The sequence below is a fragment of the Dermacentor variabilis genome, chromosome 8 (genome assembly GCF_050947875.1).
Source record: "Dermacentor variabilis isolate Ectoservices chromosome 8, ASM5094787v1, whole genome shotgun sequence".
Classification (NCBI taxonomy): Eukaryota; Metazoa; Arthropoda; class Arachnida; order Ixodida; family Ixodidae; genus Dermacentor; species Dermacentor variabilis.
The window spans coordinates 59,920,671-59,942,609 of record NC_134575.1 but is presented as its reverse complement, the minus strand read 5'-3'; the positions used below and the strand labels follow the sequence as shown (position 1 = coordinate 59,942,609).

The 21,939-nt window shown below is 43.2% G+C and overlaps 2 protein-coding genes across 2 annotated transcripts; both read right to left on the bottom strand.

The window, feature by feature from the left end:
- Positions 1-5,679: 5,679 nt before the first annotated feature.
- On the bottom strand, positions 5,680-21,801 carry mRpL27 (mitochondrial ribosomal protein L27). The gene is made up of 3 exons (XM_075702179.1): positions 21,723-21,801; positions 7,673-7,878; positions 5,680-5,938 (listed from the first exon to the last, which is right to left on the bottom strand). The coding sequence occupies exons 1-3, from the start codon at positions 21,778-21,780 to the stop codon at positions 5,732-5,734; spliced, it is 471 nt and encodes a 156-aa protein (XP_075558294.1). The 5' UTR covers positions 21,781-21,801; the 3' UTR covers positions 5,680-5,731.
- LOC142590245 (uncharacterized) lies at positions 16,474-21,716 on the bottom strand. Its single transcript, XM_075702178.1, has one exon. It carries the CDS (start codon positions 21,589-21,591, stop codon positions 20,989-20,991), a length of 603 nt encoding a protein of 200 aa, XP_075558293.1. The 5' UTR covers positions 21,592-21,716; the 3' UTR covers positions 16,474-20,988.
- Positions 21,802-21,939: the final 138 nt, after the last annotated feature.

The following is a 21,939-nucleotide window of genomic DNA, read 5'->3' as shown; positions in this document are numbered from 1 at the left end:
TTGCATATCTTGCTCGACGTGTACTTTTGTGTTGCTGATTTTAGCTTGATATTTGAATGTTTTGCAAAATTCTGTGGTAGATTATGATAGAAATACTCGTCCAAAGATAGTACTGTAGCCAGAAACGAGCTTTTATTATTCAATTATCCTAGCATTAAGAACACTTGATCTCCAGACTTCGGCTGGTGCAGATCTCTTTCAGAGGTGATGCAGAGGCAAACACTGGCTTCACCTCTACTCGTAAGAAGCTGTGGGGAGCTGTCATTCCGGATTCTTCTTTTTAAACCTCCTCAATATGCATCCGACCTTGAGCAGGGGCCCCTACTGATGAAGAAGGTTGCACTCAAAGAAACGCATGGTATCGTCAGTTGTCCTTTGGTGCCACTTGTTCCTCTGTCCTAGCTCCACTGCTCGCATCCTTGCTGCACCTCTGGTATTGTTGCCTCGGAGAATGCTAATAAAGGCACCACTACACATCCCAAGGTGGAGCTAGGTGCAAGCTGTCTACGAAACTACCATTAGTTGATTTATAGTGCTCACCAGAGACCTCTGCCGGACTTCACGGGTGACTTCCTTGAAGTGGGCGGATGACATTTCAAGGGGAGCAGTGAGATGAGAAAATTGGCAGGTGTGGCATAGATTCTGAGGATACTGTAAACCGCAGGAAGGTTTAATTTCGGATATAGTATAAACAGTGCAAATAAAAGGCCGGAATGGGCAGCGCACTCGTGGTGTCAATGTTGTAATATCTGTCTGTCCGTATTTTATGTGTGCTGTTTTACATTCGAAATGAAGCTTTACCAACTTGCCAAAGTTGCTGTTTTACAGCAGGGCGGTCCTTGCAAGTTGGCCTTTGCCGTGCAGTGCAGTTAACTACAGCTGCCGAACACCCAACTATTCAGCACGAGCTCCATTCACAAAACTTCACTGCATTTACCATCTGTGCCTTCTCGTCCAAAGCACAGTTCCCGAGAGGCGTCGACACCTACGAAAGAGGTTAATCTCCGCCATGACATCACGGAAACGAGCCAGTGTGGTTGGTCGACACATATCTGCACAAATTTTTCCACGAGTTAGACAATGGTGTATTTGTCACGGCGCTCTTGATAAACATAAGAAAGCAAAGGAAGCAAATACACTGTCCTCCAACTCCAAGAATTTGTACAGACGTGCCAGCAAGCCTTGTTTGTTCATTTCTGCAACGTCACATGATCTTCTTCTCGGTTGTAAAAATAAGTACATGTATAGATGAATGGGAAGCAAGCCCGCGCCACCAAAGCTATGCCGACTCAAAGCCAATCAAAAATAAATTTAGGGGTTAAAAAGGCACACATTTTCAGTAAAAGCCAACCAAGGATAGGAAAATGATAAGGTATAATGTCTGCAGTTTTTGGTTAGGACAGTCAGGCTATATATTCAGGGAACCAAATGATTGTGCAATATATTTAGCATGGAGAACCTCATAAGTCAGTCTTCTGCTCTTCGGTGAGGTTTCATTTTAGGAGGGGAAGGTGAAGGAGCATGAAAGGCAATCAACAGTAAAATAATTATAATAATACGAAAAAATCCTCTACAAGTACAGCCAACTTCTGTTAATTCAACCATGACAGGGCTGACAAAATTGATGGAATTGTCTGGCAGGTCGAGTTAAACAAGGCGCTTAAAAAGACGTCAAAACACACTGCTGATTCATTTGGCACTACATTTGCTCGATTATAACTTGGCTCCAAGTCAAATGCTTGCCCACTTGCTGAGTCCAAAGTAGAAAACTATTGTATAAATTACATTAAAGTCCCCAAACAACGCAGAAATCTAATGTGCACCCAATTTCATAGCAAGAAAAATTGGAAAGGGTCCAATACATGTATGTGTTGCACAAAAACTTGCACATGTTACAGAAAAAAAAAGTCACCAATTACAATTACTTCATTCAGAAATGTAATTGATTATAGTTACCAATTACTGCTCAGCAAAAGTAATTGAGCAATCACTAAATATTAATTGATTACTTCAACATTACTTTCCTCCCTACTTTTATTAACATTGCACAAATATAGTATATCGAATGAGCTGGCCTGGCTCTTTGAATGCCTCCTCTGCAACCCTTCACACAGTGTTTACCTTCACTAAGACTTCTTTTTCAAAATTTCCCTCAGTAACCTTTCCTCATTTCCTTGTGAAGACATCTGGCAGCAACACTGAAAACCCACTTTAGGTGTTCGCTGAAGAGAAGGGCCATGTTGGACGTTTGAACACCTTGCTCACAAGATTGTGGTTACTCAATGCCGTGATGCTCGGGTCTAGGTCCTCTATGAAGTACAGTGCTTCATGGTTGTTGGGGATATGGGGAGATGCTCCTAATAGGGCCAGTGAAAATCAGAAAAATTGTCCACAGGCGATTTCCTGGCATCAACGCACAAAGTGGCCATTGCTATCAAGCCAAGAAAGCTCTGTTTAAATTTTTGAACCAACGTTGGTGGACCTACGCCCAAGGCCCTTCACTCACTGGCCATTTAAAGACTTGAACGACTAATTGTAAAGGATATTGGCAAACGTTCATGATCCTTAAAAGGGTGGCCAATCTGTAATGTAATTCAATATAAAGCTGCATATTATCCAGCCCTCAAATGTAAAAACACTGTGTTACAATCAGGGTGTCGAACCAAACCCGAACGTAAAACCGTACTGAAACCGCAATTTTGGGCAGAACTGAACCAGAACCCAAACCAATATATTTGGAACGTGCCTGAAACTGCACCGAACCTGAATCTGGAACAACAATAACAATCACCAGTTTGGCAAAAAACGGTTCGAGCATGATGTAAGGCGAGAGCGGATGCTCAATAGTTTGCACGATTCTTTGAATAACTACTTCTTCAATCGGGGCACCCTACCAGCAGACTGTTACGACTCACAAGTTGCGTTGTGTGTGAGAATGGGGATATATGATGGGTATGTGCTGGAAATTATGGCCTCCTCGTTAGAGACTTGCACTTCTGAAGTCGGCCATGTCAGCTGTGTTCCGCGACCGTCTATGGTGACGCTCCCAATTCAGCTGTTAAGGTCAACGTGTTACTAAAAAAGGATAACCAAGATAAACACGGAGAGTGGGAAAGACGATGTCCTTGAGGAGGGACATCAATGAGTGACATGGCTTATTGTAACCATAACACTGCGGTTGCTAATGAATGTCATCACCTTCTCAGCGAGTGGTAACTGCGGCTGTAAAGGGCAAGCAAAATCTGCTTTTGTTATGCGCCATGGTTCAACGCACGTTAGGAGCTTAGAAAAGCAGCGTACAACGATCTTCCAGTTGTAGATCATATTTGTGGGGCACAATGTACTTACTTTTGTCTTCTCTGTCTACCTTTAGCCAGTGCAAGACCATGTGCACATGAAGCTGTGCAAGAAAGATCAACGCGTGGTTCAGCACAAACTGTCCTTGTTCATATTTCAGAAGCATCAATGTCCTCACCTGCTTTTAAGTAAGCAAACTGAGCTAAATGTCAAATGCTGGCTCACTTTTTTGCTACAGACTAGAGGTTTGAAGTTGCAATTAATGGGAAGTACAATGCAAATTAATGCTGTCTTCAACACCATAGATCGGATACCACAGTTCGTTCACCACCAGTCCTGTAGTAAAAAAATGAAGGAAAATGAAAATTAACTGACTCTGCTGCTGTCAAAGTGACGAGTGTGGAAGCTATGCAGAGCGGACACTGACACAGGGATTATCACAAATTACCTCTGTATTTAATATGCACATGAAAATTCCATCATATCTGTGTAATTTATTTGTAAATTTCTGTCTCCTCTTGATGACAATTGTGCTTACACCATGCAGACAAGTTGATAGTACTATGCAGCATATCCCCATGGGGCAGGACAAAATTGACTGTGCCAAACCAGTCTGAGAACTGTTTCAGTGTTGTGAACGAGCTTGCAAACTGTTATAAATAATTATTTCGCTGAACCGGAACGGAACGGGAGTGCATTGAATGCAAACCTAACCGGTACTTCTTTCGGTTCAACACCACAAAAATAGGCATAGATGAGTCATGTACGTATATCTCAAAACAGAAAGAAACCTGTGTTCAACAGCCAAAAATGTCTGTCTATATCAGGGATGTCATAAGATGCGCTAAGCAAAGACTTCAGCAGCAGCTCTTACTGCCTATGAAGGTGGCTTCAAAGCACTTCCAAGAGGGAGAGATAAATTTATTGTAAGAGAAGGGATTGGAGGCCAGAGGTATGGAAGCCTACCATGTTCTTTATCCTGTTTTCAGGTGCACCTGCATTCTTGACTCAATCGCACATAGCTTATTTGCTCATTTTTTCATGCATTCTGTCCTTTTTGCCATGTTGAATTTAAGCGTCGGCATGATTGTTTGAACTGTGTGTTTGTATGAATGTACTTGTATGTTCCCACCCTGCTAAGACCTTGTAAAATATAGCAGTAGTATCTATAAATAGAATAAATGTTCAGGTGGTCAAGGTAGCTGCAGGACGCTGATTGCAGGCGAGAGGTAACCCAAGCACATGTTTTCATTTTTTTGGACACTGTAGTTGCCACAAATTTAAGTGCTCAAAGCTGCGTCACCTGTTATATCTTGTCTCATCAAAAATTTAACTGGTTACATGTAAGTCAATTGCAGTAAATGTTACACAGTAAAAAGTTTAATCCTTATATTAGAAGATTAAAAGAAATATGTAATTGATTACAAGTGATTAATTAAATGCAGTTTGTTACATACAAGTCTGGTTGCACAATGACGGCCAGTTTACAGAGTCGGTTTCGCTGTAGTTTATTTAAAGTATGCTTTGCCGCGATACAACTGTGTTATGTGGTAAAGCGTACAAACGCCTCTAATGAGGTTTTGGTTTTGTATCAGATTGCACCGTGCAAGCAAACTCAAGCCTAATTTTTCCTTAAAAAAAGAAAGTTGTGGGATAGAATTGGGTAAATACCTTAATCAGACACTGTCAGCTACCATCATTACTTCACCATATTTCTAGGGCAAGACAGCCGTTTCTGATGCAAGATTTGGCATTGTTCCACACATTCATTGTCCTCAAACCTCCACCAAGACATGCTGTCACTCAAGGGATCACTACTGAGGTCACCACATAGGCCAGGAACGTGTACGCTGACTTGTCAAGTTCGAATCATCCAGCGAAGCAAATATTAAGCTAGAAATAACGAAAGTTAAGGCCCATGGAAATGCATGGGTGCTGTCCGGGACCTTCGTCGGGACTGAATTAACCTGAGTCAAATTAGTGGAAGTCTACCGCATATCATTACCCAGTGAAAACCGTGAATCATGGCGGAGATAAACTTCTTTCAAAGTTTGTGCTTCTGTGGAACTAAATTTTTGAACATGAAGTCCCAGAGGGCAGTGCAGTTTTGTGGTGTGGAACTTGCACTAAATTCATAGGTTTGTCACCGACTACAGCCCAATAATGCTATCAAATGGACAAGAACTACCAATACATGACATCAAAGTGATAATGATATCAAAGGGACAAAGGCTGCCTACACATGACATCAAAGCAATAATGGTATCAAACGGACAAAAATTGTCTACACTTGGCATTAAAGCAACAAAGACATCAAAGGGACAAAAACTGAAAACATGTGACATTAAACTGATAACATCAAACGGACAAGTACTGCTAACACATAATATCAAACATGTTTATTCTGCTAATGGTAAACATTTGCCACAATGTCCTAGATCTGTGAAACAAGCCGGAATGTCTGTCCCTGTGGATTAGGGATGACATGGAAGTACTTCTTGTAGAGGGCGTCCGTGTTTCTCCCTTCATAAAACTTCTGCACACGTGGGTGGTTGAAGTTGAGGTTCACTTTTTCCCGTGTCAGCATTACGCGTCCCTCAACAGCTGCAATCAGCGTCTGTCGACTGGGCCCGAACACCACCTGCACGCATGTGCATTCCTGGTTAGGCCTCTTGGGGATTCAAATATCGCATGTCGCTTCTAGTGACGATTGAAAGGGGAAAGTCAGACAACCTATACACTATATTACTGTATACAGAACATGTGTGGGAGATGCAGACATGAGCAGCGATACTGATGGTGCAATCTTATGACACTGAGTTCAACTAAGGCATGAGGAACTATTTACAACTTTCGCAACCATGTTCCACTTAGCTGCGAGGGTAAATACACTGGTAGCAGCAATGCTTAACATTATGTTACGAGCATGTTATCCTGCGGGAGACGTTGTAGCGCAGCGGACAAGAAAAAAAAGTTAACCGATGATTACGATACTCCCTAATGCAAAATTTGAGCGCAGCTCTATGTTTTGATTCCACGACATATTGGCTGGCACAGAAAATCTGTCTTGTGTGGAATGTTGCAAACGGAGCGGAGTGTGGTGTGATTGCCTCGCTAATCAGGAGATCGTGAAAGGCAGAGCGTGGGTGATGCGTGGGCACGATTCACAACAGCCACCGCAGACACACCTCCGCTCGCGCAGTGCTTTGTTTCCATATATGGTATCGATAGATGTGCTCGCCGCATGCCTTATCAATGGCGCCATCGGTGAACAGACGACACGCATTACTCTGGCTCCATCTCGTAGTGATCGTCGCCGCAGAGCCGGTCTTACATGTCGCTACGCTTTTCTTCTCACGCTTTCGCCATACCCTCCTCCTCCACTTTCCACCTCGCACTCGCTTAGCTGTCGCCACCTTTCATCCCCCTGTATGCTCAGTGTTCACTCTTTCATCGTTCTTTTCACCACGTTTAATCAACGGCTTTCACTATTCGCTGTGCTCGTTCGCTCGGTCAAGCTGCACTTTAAATGTGCAAGGTGGTGTGTCTTGGTCCTGCGTCTTTGTGGCCCCACTTGCTGCCCCTATGTACAGTAAAATTGCATTGATACGATTCTGCATAATACAATATAAATAAAAAATATAAATATAAATAAACCCTTTTCCTGAACATCTCCTGTAGCAATATTATAATCAAATTTTTGCTGCACTTATAGGAAATAAATGAATAAATTAGAAACAGCAGTGAAACACACACTGAGTGAGTGCGCCTTTTTGTCTTTTTTTTTCCAAACCTATCAACCTGCCAGTGGTACTGGTCACATTAGATACTGTACACACAGGCACAAGTACTCATGCCTTAAAAACGAAGTTTTAAAGAGGAAAAACATTGCCTTAATCTTATGATCAATACTGTTATGCTAAAAGCTCACCTGCACTGTTAGATTGCACTGTGACCATTGTGACAGATTATACACAATGGTTACAATAGCCATTGGTGCACTATTCTGCTCTAGACAAAGAGATTGTGGTTGAAATGCCATGCTAGGGTGGCCACATTCCAATGGGGGCAGAATGAATGAAAGCTGTGCAATTGTTTAGGTGCGTGAACATTAAGCAACTCCAAACATTTGAAATTACTTGGCAGTCTTCCGCCAATCCCCAGAGAGGTCTCTGAGGTGACAATGGCTAGACAAATGCCAATCAAAAGCACTGACTTCATGGCACTTCACACGCAAACAATAGCACTACTAATTTTTTTAGTTACTTGTCAAGAACTCTATGTCTCCAATATCTCTCAGTACAACAGCAACGTGTATAGATAAATGGGCAAATAATTAGTGACATCACTATCTTTCCCCTTAATGCGGCCTCACATTGAGTCCCGGGTGGAATTTGAGTCGGTTCTGCTTGACAATCATGTCCCCCTTGTGTGCGATCATGCCATCGTGGATGTAGACATTCAGCCTCTGTCCTCTGGCTGTGGGACGCTGGCGGCAGGGACGGTTACCCTTGGCGGCACCCCGCACGCACTGGAGCTGCACTGTACTGGAGCTGGGTACTCCGACGGATGGAGCTGCCACTAGAAGAGAAGGTGAGGATAACATGAGAATACATGCCTGTGACGGTATAGGCTCCCATCAAAGTTGTAGGCAGCAAATTGTCAACCCTTGAAAAGGACGATTAGGGAGATATGAAGTCAAGCCAATGGTGACCGACTAGTATTTCAACAAGTTTTGAGTGTCAGTTTCAAAGTCTTTGTGACAAAGAAAGTGATGTAAAAGTGAGACAGGCCAGGGTTTTCTTTTCATGGTAACTAATGTGCAAGGTGTTAGAGAACACGGCTTTGAGTTGCCATAGACATTATCATTATATCTGTCTAGGTGCCTAACTTTGTCTTCACCAACCTCTGTCACGTACCTATGACATTTATTCTGGGGTATCAGATTCCAGCCTGATACAGGAGAATTTGTACCTTGTCTTAGTTCCCTTATGTGCAGACCATAGCGACATGGAGACTGCCATCTTCTTAATGTCGCCAAACCCTTTCTGTTTGGATAAGACAACAGCTTACAGCCAATTAACATGTGAGACAAAGAGAAATAAACCAAGCCAGTAGTAGTCTGTCACCATTCAGGTGGCTCAGTTTCTCCAGCCAATGTAGACCATGACGAGTCCCTGAAAAGCCAGTTATGGCCTTTGTGAAGCAGCTGCAAGTGGCAAAGTCAACAGCCAAGCTTCTTGCGTTTGATGTCCCTAGGTGCCACTCCGAACTAATGGATTCGCTTGCTCTTATGTGGCCTGTGCGATTCATGAGAACTGGCTGTGAATTGCTGCTGCCGCGTTTCCCCCAAAGTGATGTCCTAGTTCAACGTAAAATTGCTATGCTGCTAAGTATTCATTGCATCAGTGAGAGAAAGACTAACAAACAGTCACACAATGGTTAAAGCTTACTAAAAGCTGCTATTGTGCTAGCACTGCCCAACATCAACGTGCACTATCTGATCTGAGCATTCAGCCCTTACAGAAGCCGAGCTCAGTCAATAATTAAAGCTGAAGATGGTTTTATCGAACAGCCTTAGAAAACAATGTAAAAAATGTAGAATGAGAATTTCGATTCTTGTTGAAATCTTGTCGCTATTTGTGAAGTTGTCATTAGTTCCTCAAATGCCTTGTGCACCTGATTTTTATCACAGAGCATAAATGACTCTTGCAGGCAACAAACAGGTAAAAAAGCCAATGAGACCCTTCCACTTGCATGGTGATGTAGACAACCCCCGTACAAAAGGGGCCCGTAAATTTCTATTGATCCTTGAAGACTTGCTGCTCAGGCAAGTTCAAGCTTATGGTAACAAGAAACACTAAAATGGTGGCATGGATAGGTACCTTACCAACATAAAACACCACTCTGGGTGAAATTAGAATGGACTATCACTTGAGTAAAGACGGGCTGCTGAGGAGATTAAAGGTTTGGCACTTCGCTTCAAAATGTGTCTCCTGAGCACTATGCATTCTTGTAAGTTATCAAAATGCTACACCATCACAACTAGTTGGCACCACATATTGCACAAAACAGGGATTCCAGAAAGTGGAATTGTCATGAGCGTCCATGAAGTAACATGTTCAGCATAATATCATGTAGGCTGTATCCGGGACACAGTCACAATGGGGTACATGAAACACCTTGTGCATGCTGCGGATGGTGTATGGGCACTAGTGTACATGAATGACGTAACCAAGTACACAAGTTGCATTTATTCTGCGTTAGGAAAGTTACATGCCTAACTTATATTAGAGCTAGTGGGGGTCTTATGGTCTAATTTTGCAATCATCCTCACTCCCTATTTGTAGTGGGCCCACTTGTTTTGCACAAGGTCACTCGAACCCGCAGCACTCGTAGCTGGTTGGGGCTCCTGCACTTGCTTCCCGTGTGCCATTTTTTAGACCAAATTTCTTGCACGCAGTAGAGGGGGGGATTAGCCAAGCAAGTGTGAAAATTTTTTAAACATATTGAACACCTGTAGGTTTCACAACACCTGATAAACACCAGTTTGAGTTTGATAAATTATAACTACTATGGAAAACTGAGCGCTCTCAAATGTGACTATTCCTCCTACTAATGGCTTCTTTCCTATACAAGATGATGCCAAAGTGACAGGCATGGGTAGTATGGTTGCAAAGATATAAGTGATAATGCTATAATCTGTTTTCGTTGCATGGGTTTGTGCAAGTGGACCTCTTTTGACCGCTTTTAAAGACATTTCACAACAAAAACTTCCACAAAATAACACGTCCAGTTAATAAAATTGGATATAACCACTGCTCATAAAGCAGCAGTTGAGTTGCATTTTTATACACGAAAGAAAATGCTCAACAGATTTTATTGAATTCTCATACAGAACACAATGGTGCTACCTCTTCACATTGCTCTGTTGGTGCTATTTCTGGGTGTGGCACTTTTCTATGCAGGCCTCTGCCTCAAATATTGTTGGCGCAGCTAAGCAACAGACCCAGAGCACTGCGAATGGAATAATTATTGAATTGTGCGACTCAACATGTCTAGATTCTCTCAGTGACTAAGGTATCTATGTTGCTAGGCTTCTAACAAGGGCAATCTGACAATCTTGGTTGATTCAGTGCTTGCCTTTAGTGTTCCGTTAAATCAGAAGTACCCTCTGGTAAATATTACCTCAATAAAGCACAAGCTGTGACTGGTCATAAAACGTATTTACACTTAAAGGTGAAGTGCTGAAGAAAGGTTCTTTACTACAGTGATGTCCTTTCCATACATTTTGGTAGCCTTGTAGCAATGTAGAAATGAAGATATGAATAAGTTAGGGCTAACTAGAACACATTATTTCCTTTCTGCTTCTGCCACTTTGTGTACTCGCAGCATGACTTCAGTTTGTATGCTTAGTTAAGGGCCCACGCTACCTCTGGAGTCATGATTCATAGCAGAGTCCTTGATTATATTTCCTTTCAGACAGGAAAATTCTGTAGGAAAGCTTACAATGCTGTCCAAGGGCACCTGCACTATGTGGTCGTGTGTTTCTAGCAGTTTTGAATAAAAGGAATTAAAGGAAGAAAAAAAAAAAAAGAGCTTCCCGAAGATGATGACACTCCCCTGATGATAAAAGAATTTGAAGGCACCAAAAATGGCACCAAAAACGGAACCAAGACGAGGGAAGACAAACGCGACACTGTGTTCATCTTGCCTCGTCTTTGCTCTGTTTTAACGCTGTTACCTCAAAGTTCCAATTCGTACCAACCAGCCCAACTATACATGCTACTTTGAAAATGTCTATGCAAGCAAGAAACACCACAATGAGTCAAATGCCCGCTTTATACACACTCGAAAGGCTTCAACGAAAGTATGAAACATTTACTCCAGGCTTCAACAAAGCACCTGCTTGAGGAGACAGGTGAAAGCACGAGCTGAGACAATGAACAAACAACAAGCGTAGATGAATGTGGACGACTGCCAACCTGTCTGCTGTCCATTGTTTCGTCTGACGCTACACTTCGTAAACCGTGCGTAACCACTTGCTTCCTTGTGCATTGCACTGAGACTTCAAGCATGTAGATGCCACAGAATAAGTGCCAACACTAGCAGCAAGCGTGGCATAAGGCCCATGCTGGCAGTGCGATGGTGAGGGAGAAGTTCACACTACAATTTATGGCAGAACATCAGCAACATTGAAGAAATCAAATTAAAATACTTGACATCTTTTGCGAGGCCCATACTGAAGCCATGATAACCTTTTGTTTACTTTCTGAAATGATTTAACACTTCCATTTTCGCATCTTAACACTTTGTTGATTACTTGTCTCGTGTAAGGCACTTTTATGCTGCAGACTGATTATTCATGTTATTATTAGCTATACTTAAGCCCTGTCATTGTGTATTACCTCATTCCTGTCCACCGTTTCTTACTGCGCGTGTAGTAATGGTACACGCAATAGGCAGACCTTCCAACCTTGGAATATGATAAATACTATAGCCGTGGCCAAAAAATGCTAAAAGTGGTTTGATTATTCAAGATCTTGATAGTTTATTAAAGATTCGCCCGCTTTGTTCTGTAAGGACTCTGTCAACAGGCACTCTGCCCTATAGCGTCAGTGATAATTATCAAAATCATTAATGCTTACAAAGTGCATTGATTAAAATGCATTCATGTAACGATGGTTGCCGTATGCAAGGTGGTATCACTGAGCAGGTCCTTATGATTGACAGGCCCGAAAAATTGGTCAGCAACTGCATGCGTATCTTTTAGAACAAGTTTTGTGCTCAACTAGGCATGGATGAAAAATGATAAAGTTATTGATTTCAATACAACAGTCATAAACAAGTTCTAAAGATAGGCCTTATTGCAATAAAACTCAAAGTTAGGAGGTATGTATAGGGTTCCCTGGCACAATTTATGCATGCTCCAGTTTATTATGCGTGCTCCAGTTTGTATTATGTAGGTGAATAACATTTTTCTTGGCAAGTACAAACATAGACATAGTACCCTGTAAAAAGCCAGAATCAGTGCATGCAAAGAAGTGCCAAAGGTGTCATGTCTGATGATTAGGAGAATATTCATTTAGAAAACTGTGAGTGCTTGCAAATTTGGGGACTTACACGTAATGCTACAAGAACTTTGTGAGCCAGAAGCATGAAGATTGGACCAATCCATGTAGCACTTGCCATCATTTCCATGGTTAGCTGAACAACTGCAGCACCAGAGTTTTCTCTGGTAATTTTTGTAGAAAGCTCTATGGTTGAAATGTTGTCTCCGAGCCGAGGATTCCCTTGTTTCCCCACTGATGATCACTTTACATCTACATCTTGTGACCCCTTTGCCATCGTTGGGACTCAATGAATTTACATTAAAAAAGCACTCTTTTGAAATCCTACAGGCATTTCTATGGCAAAAAGAAGAATATTGGCAGAGAACGAACAGCTGTCGAGTAATCACATTCCAAACCATGGTGCCATACATGTCAGTGCGGCATTGCTGATTTTGCTGCACACACACACACACTTTGGCCGTTTTTGTGCAGCAAACAATCATAGATTCAAAATTCAGTCTCTGAACACTTCCTTATGTAATAATATTCTTCTTTATTGGTAGAAATTTGCTGCAAACAAACACCATCAAAATCCATGATATCGTGGGAAAGTTGGTTTGGGATTTTTACATCCAGCCATCTCCCCCAATCCTATACTTTTTCTCTCCCCCCCCCCCTTTTTTTAATTTTTTTCTTACTTCTTTGCTCAGTTAGACCAAGCTATTTGATGTTGCAGAACTGTGATCTACAAATAGTACAGCTCAATATCTAACATGACGCATTAGTATTTAACACTAACCTACATTCTCTTTGGTCTGCAAGAAAGAGGGGGCAGTGTTTTCAGGTCATTCACAAAGCGATGAAAAAATAAAAAGAAGCACTACAGCACCAAAGGTTAGCTTGCTATAAGCCTTGCTATCTATTTACTTAGGATATGCTGTATTATTCTAGCAAATAACCACATGCTGCTCTGAAACATAACTTTGATGTCGATTGTATTATTATAAAGCTGCTGTTTCTTTGGAGATAACGATTGAAATGGTCAGAAAAGTGCTCTCAACAGCCAAAAAATTTTAATGCCCATGCATTCAGTATGCATGTAAGCTTTTGTAGAGAGCCTAAGCAATGAAACGCTCATATAGCAGTCAAGTACAAAAGTAATTACCTAGAAAGGAGTTTAAGTGATAGGGAGACTTCACAAACAGAAGGTCATTGATAAACTATACCTTTCACAGAAGTTTCACTCGTAGCTCATAATAGCATGGCTGCTGGTAAAGTATGCAATCACTTACAAATTGCCAAGCAGAGCAGCATGCATACAAAGAAGGAATGGAAATGTGGTTAGAATGACGATAAGAAAAGCAAATTTGCCAGAAAAGGGTGCGCATGCATGACAAAACATTTGGGGAGCATTGAGTGAGGCCCTTGTCCTGCAGCGGCTGAAAAAGAAGAGTTCCCTATCCGAACATACGTGCAAGGCTTGTGCTGCACAAGAAGTTGTTTTGAAACCTCTGACTACAATAGCACATCACGCCTGCGGCTTAAAGGATGCCCCACACTTGCTGTCTCGGCCGTGTGTGGTGCTTGTTGACGCTCCCGCCGGGGCTAATCTTGAACACAAATACCCAAGTGGCTGGAGAGATGGCATCACGGTAGCTCAATTGGTAAAACACCGTGCTCACAAAGCAGCAGGTGTGGGTTTGACTTCCACCTGCGACAAGGTTTATCTTTTTTGTCCACTTTCATTTCTACATTTGAATTAAACACAATTATTTTCCCATAAGCTTTCCCTAGCTTTACTGTTTCTTCATATGGTCGTGGCTAACAAAGAACCGAGCTCCTCAGATTTTCTTATTCTCGCTCATTGCATCAAATGAATTTTAAGTACAATGCACTTCTGCCTACCCCCACCAACTTTTAAGGGCCTGGCAATATAGCCTCATAGCTGTACAAACACAACTTACGTGGTTGGCCCTTTGTCATAATAATTCACCTTTGTAGTCAGCCCGATGTGACTGCATGCAAAGCTATTTGAAATGTGATGCTATTAAATGTGATGACTTTGCTTTGTGTACCTCCGAGAGTTTTCTGTCAGTCAACTGGCTTTGAAGCACCACCAACATAATATAAGAAAGGAAGAATTCTATTACTGCTACTTCTACTTCACAGCCACAATGCATTTCCCCTAAAAGAATGTTGGATTGTAATTGTGCTTTTCTAGTTCACAAGATGGTTTTAACATGTCCCATCGAAGGTAACATCACACACTATAAAACAACTTCTATCGTGATGTAACATGAAGCCTCAATCTTAATACCCACCACAAGGAACAGAGGTGTATAATAGACCGTGTATTCGGAAGAGGTCTACAAAATTTGAAATTGGGCAGATGTGCTATGCTTTAGCCTACACCATCCCCTCCTCGCTGCCATGCGCCATGAACATAGTAAAGAGCCACCAGCCCAACTGGCCACAGCAATAACACAACAATCTTGTCATTAATGTCAGATGCTGTCACATTCTCATGATCTTAAGGCACGACTCCCTGCAGTAATTTTTCTTTGCAGACAGATTCTAGCTTTTACAGAGTACTTCAGTTGATGTTGCCATCTGAAGCCAAAAAGATGAAGCTTAGGCTACTCCATCTTCTACACCTAATCCCAACGGTGGCTGAACCAACATACTCATAGCTCCCATAGATGCTAGCATCAGAGTTTCCTCTAGTAAAATATATGCGGCTCACACGCACTGTAGGAATTGGTGTAAGTGAAGCTTTCTATGCTGTTTGCTTTGACTGACTATAATTATTGGTGACGTTGACGGCAAATGCGCAATTTCTTGCGTTTAGTCCAATATGAGAGTGGTGAGTTGATATTAAATGTTACCTTGTATGCACCGCTGCTGTTTGCATGCGTAGTACACAGAAAACACAGGGAGACGTGTTTGCTCAAGGCGTTGTGTGCCATTGTTCATAATCTCCTGCAGGGTTGAGCATTCTCATTGCCTCACATGGCACATTGCATCGTGACAGAAGTGTTAAATTTTAACTGAATTATGGGGCTGTGCGTGCCAAAACGACAATTGGGTTATGAGGCACGGCATAGAGATAGACTCCGGATTAATTTTGACACCCCGGTGTTCTTTAACGTGCACTTAAATCTAAGTGCATTAGCGTATTGTATTCCGCTCTCTTCAAAATGCGGCTGCCACGGTCGGGACTCAACCCGCGACCTCGAGCAATGCCATAGCCGTCAAGCTATCGCGGTAGGCATGAAAGCGTTGATTTGATGCGCAACCGATTCCGTAGCGTCACCTAGGCCCTATGGTGTTTCAATGCGGCATTGCATCTGCGTGCCCTGCATCAGTTGTCCGCTTGACAAATTTGCATGGTGTTTATTTTTTAGAAATAGCAGAAGTGGTACCGTACTGTACCTTCAGTTTGCCCGCAACTGCCGTTTCCTTGCCTTCTCACGTCATCTTTTCCTTGTCCTGCCCTTTCCCCCTGTGTGGCAACTGGCTGCTGTTCACTTGTATTGCAACTGCGTCGGTTCTACTTATTCTCTTCCTCCTTCTGCAGTTTTATCTACATCCCCTCTGGACTTGCGCATTAGTAGAAATGCAAGAGCTGCATTTTCTGCAATGCTTTTGTGGGGGGTCACGGATCATTACAGTTGTCAAGAGGCTAATGTGGCAACAACCTGGGAGCTCCAGAGGGCATTGTGCACATGCGACGCAATGAACAAGTCCAAATGAATTTCTTGTGTTGTCTTCCCTCTCTGCCAAGCTCCTTCCATGTATATACGCGTTCTGAACCAACCCTCGATGCAGCGTGCAAGACAACAACAGCAGCAGCAGCAGCAGCAGCAGCAGCAGCAGCTTCACTTCAAATTGCTTTACGCATATTTACAGGGATGGCTTGTTGAGCCTCTACTTTTTTTCATAAAAAAGTCATCAATATGTTACTGCAGAAGTTTAGTCGACTAATTCAATTTGAACGTATCCTTCGGCAAACATTTAAAGCCCTGCAGTGTGTCTGTTGTCAAACACCCCTTGCAAAAGGTAGTGTAAGGACGTTCTGTGCATGGGGCACACATCAAACACCTTTTAGGAAAAGCCAAAGAGGTAAACAGCTTCTTTTTAATTCATAGCTTCCAGAAGTGACACAAAATTTGAAAACAAACCATTCACGGCAGAAAGTCTAATGCATTCTCATATGTCACCTTCACTTTGAGCCACAAAGATGAGCACTGAAGTCGGCAATGAATCGCCTTACAATTGTTTTTTTGGTGTGGCAAAGGTCCTGGAGTAACATGTCATTACAGTAATATATTTTAAAAGCATTAATAACCTTCCTTAATTAAAGTGGCATTGTACCGATGTATTACCATCTAGCATGTTTTTTTTTCTTCATATTTGTGTTGCGTTATTGGAATGACTTGGTTGATTGACTAGAGCCCAAGTGAAGAAACTGCAGAATGTGCCATCTTGATGCTATATTTTTAAATAAACATTTATCTGCATGTTTGCGAAATGCTTTCTTGCCAGAGTGTTTCTCATATAACCTCGCGTTATCACATTCCCTTGATCACTGAACAATTTGTTGTTTGCGGAGAAGCCAAACAATACAACAGTTACTGTTGTATTATTGGCTTCACTGTACAGTACGTTTTCCTTCCTCCTCCCATTCCTCTTACCACAACACGAGATAAAAAAGCAATCGCAAACCCTGAATAAACATTTCTTTCACGCTCGGGCTGAACGCATCCTGGTTACTGCTCAAGCTAGCATAAGCTATGCAAAAGTTACATCTCCAATTTCATCCAAATAAATCAAAACCAAAAGCAGTTACCACTGACAAGACTCCATTCTCACAATTGCATTGCAAACTGACACCATCACATCCGAGGGTGTGCTCACACAGGTTAGAGGCAACTGCAAAGCCTAGTGTTTACGAGTGACTGCAACATGAAAACTGGCATTCAAAGGAGAGAGTGAGAGATAGGTATGGTCCCTTTTTGAGGATGGCTTCCTCTGGCATTGCCATGCTCACAATGCTGGCAAAGCGCCGAGAGAGAAGACATAATTTCACCTAAACTGATGCACAGCCAGCTGCAAAAGTTTACGGACTGTGCAATTTGAGAAAAATCCGAGTACCTCCTCGGCCCGGTATTCCAATTTCTAACCTGTACTTGCATATGTGAAAAATATAGTGTTGTATGGTTCTACTGGCTATGGTCCTAAACTGTAAGGAAATTTAATGTTTTCTAAGATCCCATGCTCCAAAAACTTTAGCGGTTTATCATCCCTCAAGCAGTGAACATTCAGGTGCAATACGCCAGATAAGGTGTCACATTTGAGGCATTTGGTGCCAGCTCATTGGAAGATCCTGCTAAGCACTAAAGAAAGTGCACGTTATCAATTCCACCGTAACAGACCCTAGCCAAAACCTTGTCCTTTCTGTCATGTTTGTGTGGATGCAAAAATGGAGCAAATAAGATGATTAACAGAAAAAATAAAGTGAGAGGATTTTAATGGCACTTGCCAAATAAAGGTCTCTACATTCCCCCCCCCCCCCAAAAAAAAAAGCTAAATGTATTGCAGACACACAAGTATTTCACCCACCACAAGCAATATCTTTGAATTCCAATGTCCTGCCCTGAATATTACTATTTAAGTTTCATTTGTGCTGGGCAGTACACATGCTTGCATATGAAACACAAAAACCATTCTTGATGTTCTTTGATGCCAAGGCATACTACAGAGGTGTGCTGTGTGCACCTGTGATGCTAAAAGAAGGTTGTACGAGACATCACAGATGCTATACTGAAGTTTCATTCACTGTTTCTATGGGAACGTTGTAGATAACCTGGAATAATGGATTAGTTTAAAGCCCGACTTTTAAGGCCATGGCAGCAGTGCACCAGAAGGTTATGATGTTTCATGCAGCCTTCCTTTATACTTTTCCATGGCAGCCGAGGCATATGCATATTGAACTGCGCCCCCCCCCCTCCAATCAGATCTGTGCTTAAACTCTTTTTGACTTGTACCTGCACATGGCTAGCAAACAAATGTCAAATGATGACAGCCCTCAAAATTTTGCCACAATAAAAAAAGAAGAGGTACAGGTATTGAGCTCAGTATCGTTAGGATTATCTGTTTTATGCATATTTGTGGCTAACGGCAGAGGTCCTATTAAAAACGCACGGGGCACTGCGGGCGTGACAAGGGCTGTGATTTTGTAGCAATGCCTTTTCTGATGCTATTCCTCTTAGGGCTTCGTCAGTGGTCAGAGCTGCGCTCCACCTGTGTTATCAATGGGATCAGTCGTGAACGGTGGAGGATAAGAGTGGCATAGAATCGAGCAGAAGGCATCACTTAAAAATTGCGAACAAGAACTGCTTGCAGAACAGAGCAGGGCTCGCAAGAGTGATAAGATGGTCTAGTTGGTTCTTGTTCAGACTCGACATTGTCTAAGTGGAAAAGGACGTGCAAAGAGACAACATGACAGGCTGGACAGACCTCGCCATCCTCTCCGCTCATATGTGCTTTTTTTCCTGCAAGTACAACGCTTACTCTCAATAATATGACTCCTACAGCACTCTTAGAGATCCTTCAAACATGACGGTGGCAGGAACTGACATTTCCAATGTCTGGTGCTTTTGACTGCTGCGAGTGCACAATTGCTTGGCCCAGAAAATTCCTCTGCACCCAATTGGGAGAACTGTTGAGGTGAACGCATGAGCACATACGATGAGAAAATTTCCTTTCGTGACTGGCCTGGAAACAACCAGCTAAGCAAAGAGACTGGTTTCTCTTTGTCCACTTGCAACCTGCATTCCCACTACTTCCATCTGTAACTGCAGTCAGGATGCCTCCAATGAGTAAGCAATGTTCTGGTGTGTTCCTTCTAAAGGAACCCTGGAACACCTTTCTATTCTAAGACTGCCATTTCTTCTATTCTGAGTGTGGAAAAGTAGCCAGGGCAAAAGGAATTATAATATTGCATAAGCCACAGTTATCAGTCGCAGAAACTTCGAAATGCAAGCAAAATGAGTTTTGACGACTGGAATTTTCGCTGCTCTTAATGTGATATCAGTTTTCCGTGACATAAAACCGTGGCACCCAATAGCCACAGGGTGCTGGCATTACGTAGCCAAAATTGGCGTGCCATGGTTGCCAAGCCTTCTCAGCTTTTCGATGGCATCATTTCTATGGTTACATCAGCTTCCGCAAGGCAGAAGTTGGCATGCCATGTGCTCAGCACATGGTGAAGGAATGCCACGATATTCACCCTTCCAGGACTGTTGGGAAAGTTTACTTTCCTGAAGTGCTGTAGTTCAAAGATGAGGGGAGATATTACTGGTCAGCAGTTCAGATAAGCAAAGTATTGGTGCAAAAAAAAAGCAAGGACGAGATAGAGCTGAGGCTGTCACACATAAAGATATATATATAAAAAAGCTAGACTGCAATAGATGTAAAACCTGACTAGCTCAAGCAGGCCCTGTTTGAAACGGGATGCCATTAGAAGTCATGAACCATCAGCTTGGCATGTTGATATGGAATTGGCCTCCATGGCTATGCGGAACTACCGCACGGCTGTTGTGAAATCAGGCAACTATTGAAATGTCTGTAAAACGAAACATACATTTTCATAGAGTACTCGCAATATTGTATGAACGCAAGTCGTACGTTACACTTTCAACCAATGTTCATAGTGCCTCAGATCAACATCACGTATGTTGTTCGAAATCACATTATGATGCTAGTGATGCTGCCCATCAAGCATACTTAGGCGTACTGCAGGGCCTCGTTAACAGAGGGTGCCACTGTACTTTAGACAAGGCCTGTACATTCAAGACAATACTCACGGAAAATAAAACTGAAGGAGAAAGGAAACCACAGTAACCTGACATGATTTTCGGCCTAGACAGTCAACGCAAAGACATAGAAAGCAATGTTTCTGGGGGCGAAGCCATGGTTTCCAGGCCAACTTTCGCTTTACTTGTGAACCAGATGGACAGGTAAAACTCTGCGTGGTTGATTGTGTTTTAAGTCAGGTTGCAACAACTCCTGGCGCACCGGCTAACAAAATAATCTTTGACGCCTCAACGGGTTCTCTGTTCCGGTTCACCGCCACAGTGCGCAATTTTGCGGGGTCGACGGGTTCCGCGAGCCGGCCGGTAATTTCGGCACCGCTTGACGTCGTTCATTCGGGCGTGAAAGCGTTCACGACGAACTGCGGGGCTCGCTCGAGCTTTTGAAAACCCCGTCTAATGAACACCCCGAGACGGTTGTTGTCTCTTTACAATTCACCGTGGCATAGGTGCAGCTGTGCGGGTGTGATAGATGTCATCCGTGCACACCTGACGCACGGCGCAATCACGACGACTGAGCGATCACGTCGTCCTCGCTGTCGCGGCAACATAAGTCTGTGTGGAGTCACGCGACACGCGTTTTATGGCGCATTCAATGCGCCAGGCAACACGAACCACAAAGGCTGTAGCCGCGTACATTTTTTCCCGAGACATTTTTCAGCACCAGGAACGAAAACACTCGGGAGGTTTGACGGTCACAAGTCGCTCTCACGTGTCATTTTTAGTCCGTCACTGGAAAATCATTGCACCACAACTTTTTTTAATCACTCGGCTTTCTCCTTCTTGTGCCGTTTGTGCTTCTTTTTGGTCTTTTTCTTCCTCTTCTTCGAGTGGTCCCGGTCGGTGCTCCGCGCCTCCGACGTCGTCGGTTCCTTGTTGGAGGACTTGGAGCGATTCTTGCTCCTGTGCTTGTGCCGCCGCTTCTTTCGCTTGCGATGCTCGGAGTCGTGGCGACCGCCTTCCGACGCGCTCGATGAAGAGATCAGGGACGCGCTGCTGCTCGACGTCGATGACGACGAGGAGGAAGAGGACGACGAAGACGACCTGCGACGTCGCTTCTTGCTCTTGGACGAGGAGGCATCGGCAGTCGCCGTACCCGATGTCGAGGCGGCAGCACGCTCCGCCATGATGCGCTCGCGGTTTTTGCGCAGTTCCTCCTCGAACTTGCTGTTCAAATGGTCCTCCCAGGCGGCCAGCGTGCTGGACCCCTGCTTCTTCTTCTCGATGATCTGCTTCACCTCTTCCCAGGTGGGCCGGTTGCGGCTCAGGTAGTCCTTGATGGTCGGACCGCTGGCGCCGGACGGCCCGCGGAGGCGCGCCATCGCGATTGGGTTCATGAACGCGTACCGCGTGTCTCGTTTCCCCATGATGCCGACGCGAGGAAGTAAGATCGGTCAAGCGACAGCAGGAGGCAAAGTTCCGCGCTCCCGGTCGCCCGATGTTCGACCAGAGCACGGACAAACAACGAGCGTCAGAAAGAAACAGAGTCAATAGTTACCTAGTTGCGATCCCCTCGCTGGTAGCGAGGAAATAATGCGTTGCAGCGCCGCCGCCATCTTGAAGGTCAGGAGGAAGAAAACGCGAAACAAACGTGTTAAAAACAATTTAAACAAATTAGTTTAAAAGTAAACAACAAAAATATGCTGTACTAGTATTATAATTGAATATTGATTCATTAGAATGCAAATTATTACTAAAAACTTTTTTATTTTGTG